Genomic DNA, 1,465 nt, shown 5'->3' with positions numbered 1-1,465 from the left:
GTGTGTGTGTGTGTGTGTGTGTGTGTACCCTCGGCTGCAGTGATCTTGGCCACAGGTAAAGGTCCTCGTACGTGGATCAGGCCACAGCGATGAGGCATCTCGTCCTCAGCAGGATACTCACAGAAGTTATAATAATCTACAGAGTGAACCAGACGCAGGTAGAGCAGCAGTCTGTCCAGCACCTGCATGCGCGCACACACACACACACACACACACACACACACACACACACAGACACACACACACACACACACACACACATTACATAAACACACACAACATAAACACACGTTCATGAAAACTATAACTTCAAAAACAATGAGTCAAAATCAGACAGTTGGAGCCCCTCTCACCTTCAGCAGCTTGTCATCGGTTTCCACGGTAACCTCAGAGGAGGAGGTGGGGTCTTTGGCATCACCTGCATCAGCACTGTTGCCCCCAGAGGCACCTGTCAGCTCCTCCTCCTCAGCGCTCACCTCCTCTATCAGGTAATCTGTGATGTTCTTCAGAACGGGGTTGGTCTCCATCTGTACACACACACACACACACAGTTACTGAGGGATTATGGGTAATGTAGTGACAGGTAGTACATTACATACAGGTAGACGATTCTCCATGGAGCTCTGCAGCCTCTGTTTCTCTGGAGCTTTACTCTGGAGGGACATCAGCAGGAAGTGATGTCACACTGAGACTACAACCTCTAACTTCCTGTTTTACAACACCTGCATGCACCTGTCCTCACGCAGGACAGAGAGACATCTTCTCCTGGAGGCCGTGCTGCGTTCAGTGACCTCCACTGACTTTCAGGGAGAATAAATGTAAAGGTGGCGTCAGTGGGACCAGGTGTGGTGCAGGGCGGGGCCATACCTGTCCGGCCCACAGCTCCCCCCTCTGGTCCAGACTGTGGACGAGCCGGGCCGACAGCCGGATGTCGTTCCTCACCACCGGTTTGTGGTGCGTCAGACCGTTGACGCTGCGAACACGCCGACACAGATCTCTGTTGACCACCGGGGACAGTTCACAGTCTCTGAGCTGGACACACACACACACACACACACACACACACACACACACACACACACACACACACACACACACACACAGGAAGTCTCGTCATTCATCCATCAGACCATGTGACTAACGGCTCAGACTGAACATGTGGTTGTGACTTTACCCTGATGTTCTGAAGGTTCCAGCACGTCTCCTTGATGTTCACACTGCGGTCGAAAGTCACCCAACACCGCCTGAAGAACCTGACACACACACACACACACACACACACACAGTATTACCACGGACACACACACACACAGGTCTGGCTGATTGGTCGCTCCAACATTAACCTTCAGTTCTCACCTCCTCTCTGGCTGAGGGTCCGACAGCGCCACCCGCAGGAAGCCCGGGTACCTGCGACACAACTACACACACATCAGTCAGGTTAGTACCGGTGTGTGTGTGTGTGTGT

General features: G+C 52.8%; 1 protein-coding gene across 1 annotated transcript in view; it reads right to left on the bottom strand.

Annotated features, from left to right (window-relative positions):
* LOC111645910 (serrate RNA effector molecule homolog) overlaps positions 1-1,465 on the bottom strand; it is a gene marked incomplete at its 5' end in the record, with an annotated part of 4,388 nt that overhangs the window by 1,378 nt on the left and 1,545 nt on the right. The window contains 5 exons of the mRNA XM_023395247.2: positions 15-182; positions 354-527; positions 868-1,032; positions 1,175-1,253; positions 1,357-1,418. Of these exons, the coding sequence (XP_023251015.2) occupies positions 15-182; positions 354-527; positions 868-1,032; positions 1,175-1,253; positions 1,357-1,418 (648 nt within the window). The remainder of the gene's footprint in view (positions 1-14; positions 183-353; positions 528-867; positions 1,033-1,174; positions 1,254-1,356; positions 1,419-1,465) is intronic.

This window comes from Seriola lalandi, unplaced genomic scaffold (assembly GCF_002814215.2).
Source record: "Seriola lalandi dorsalis isolate HSWRI2012SDOR001 ecotype SW California unplaced genomic scaffold, Sedor1 jcf7180002054959, whole genome shotgun sequence".
In the NCBI taxonomy this organism is placed as follows: domain Eukaryota; kingdom Metazoa; phylum Chordata; class Actinopteri; order Carangiformes; family Carangidae; genus Seriola; species Seriola lalandi.
This window is presented reverse-complemented; position numbering and strand designations above follow the sequence as displayed.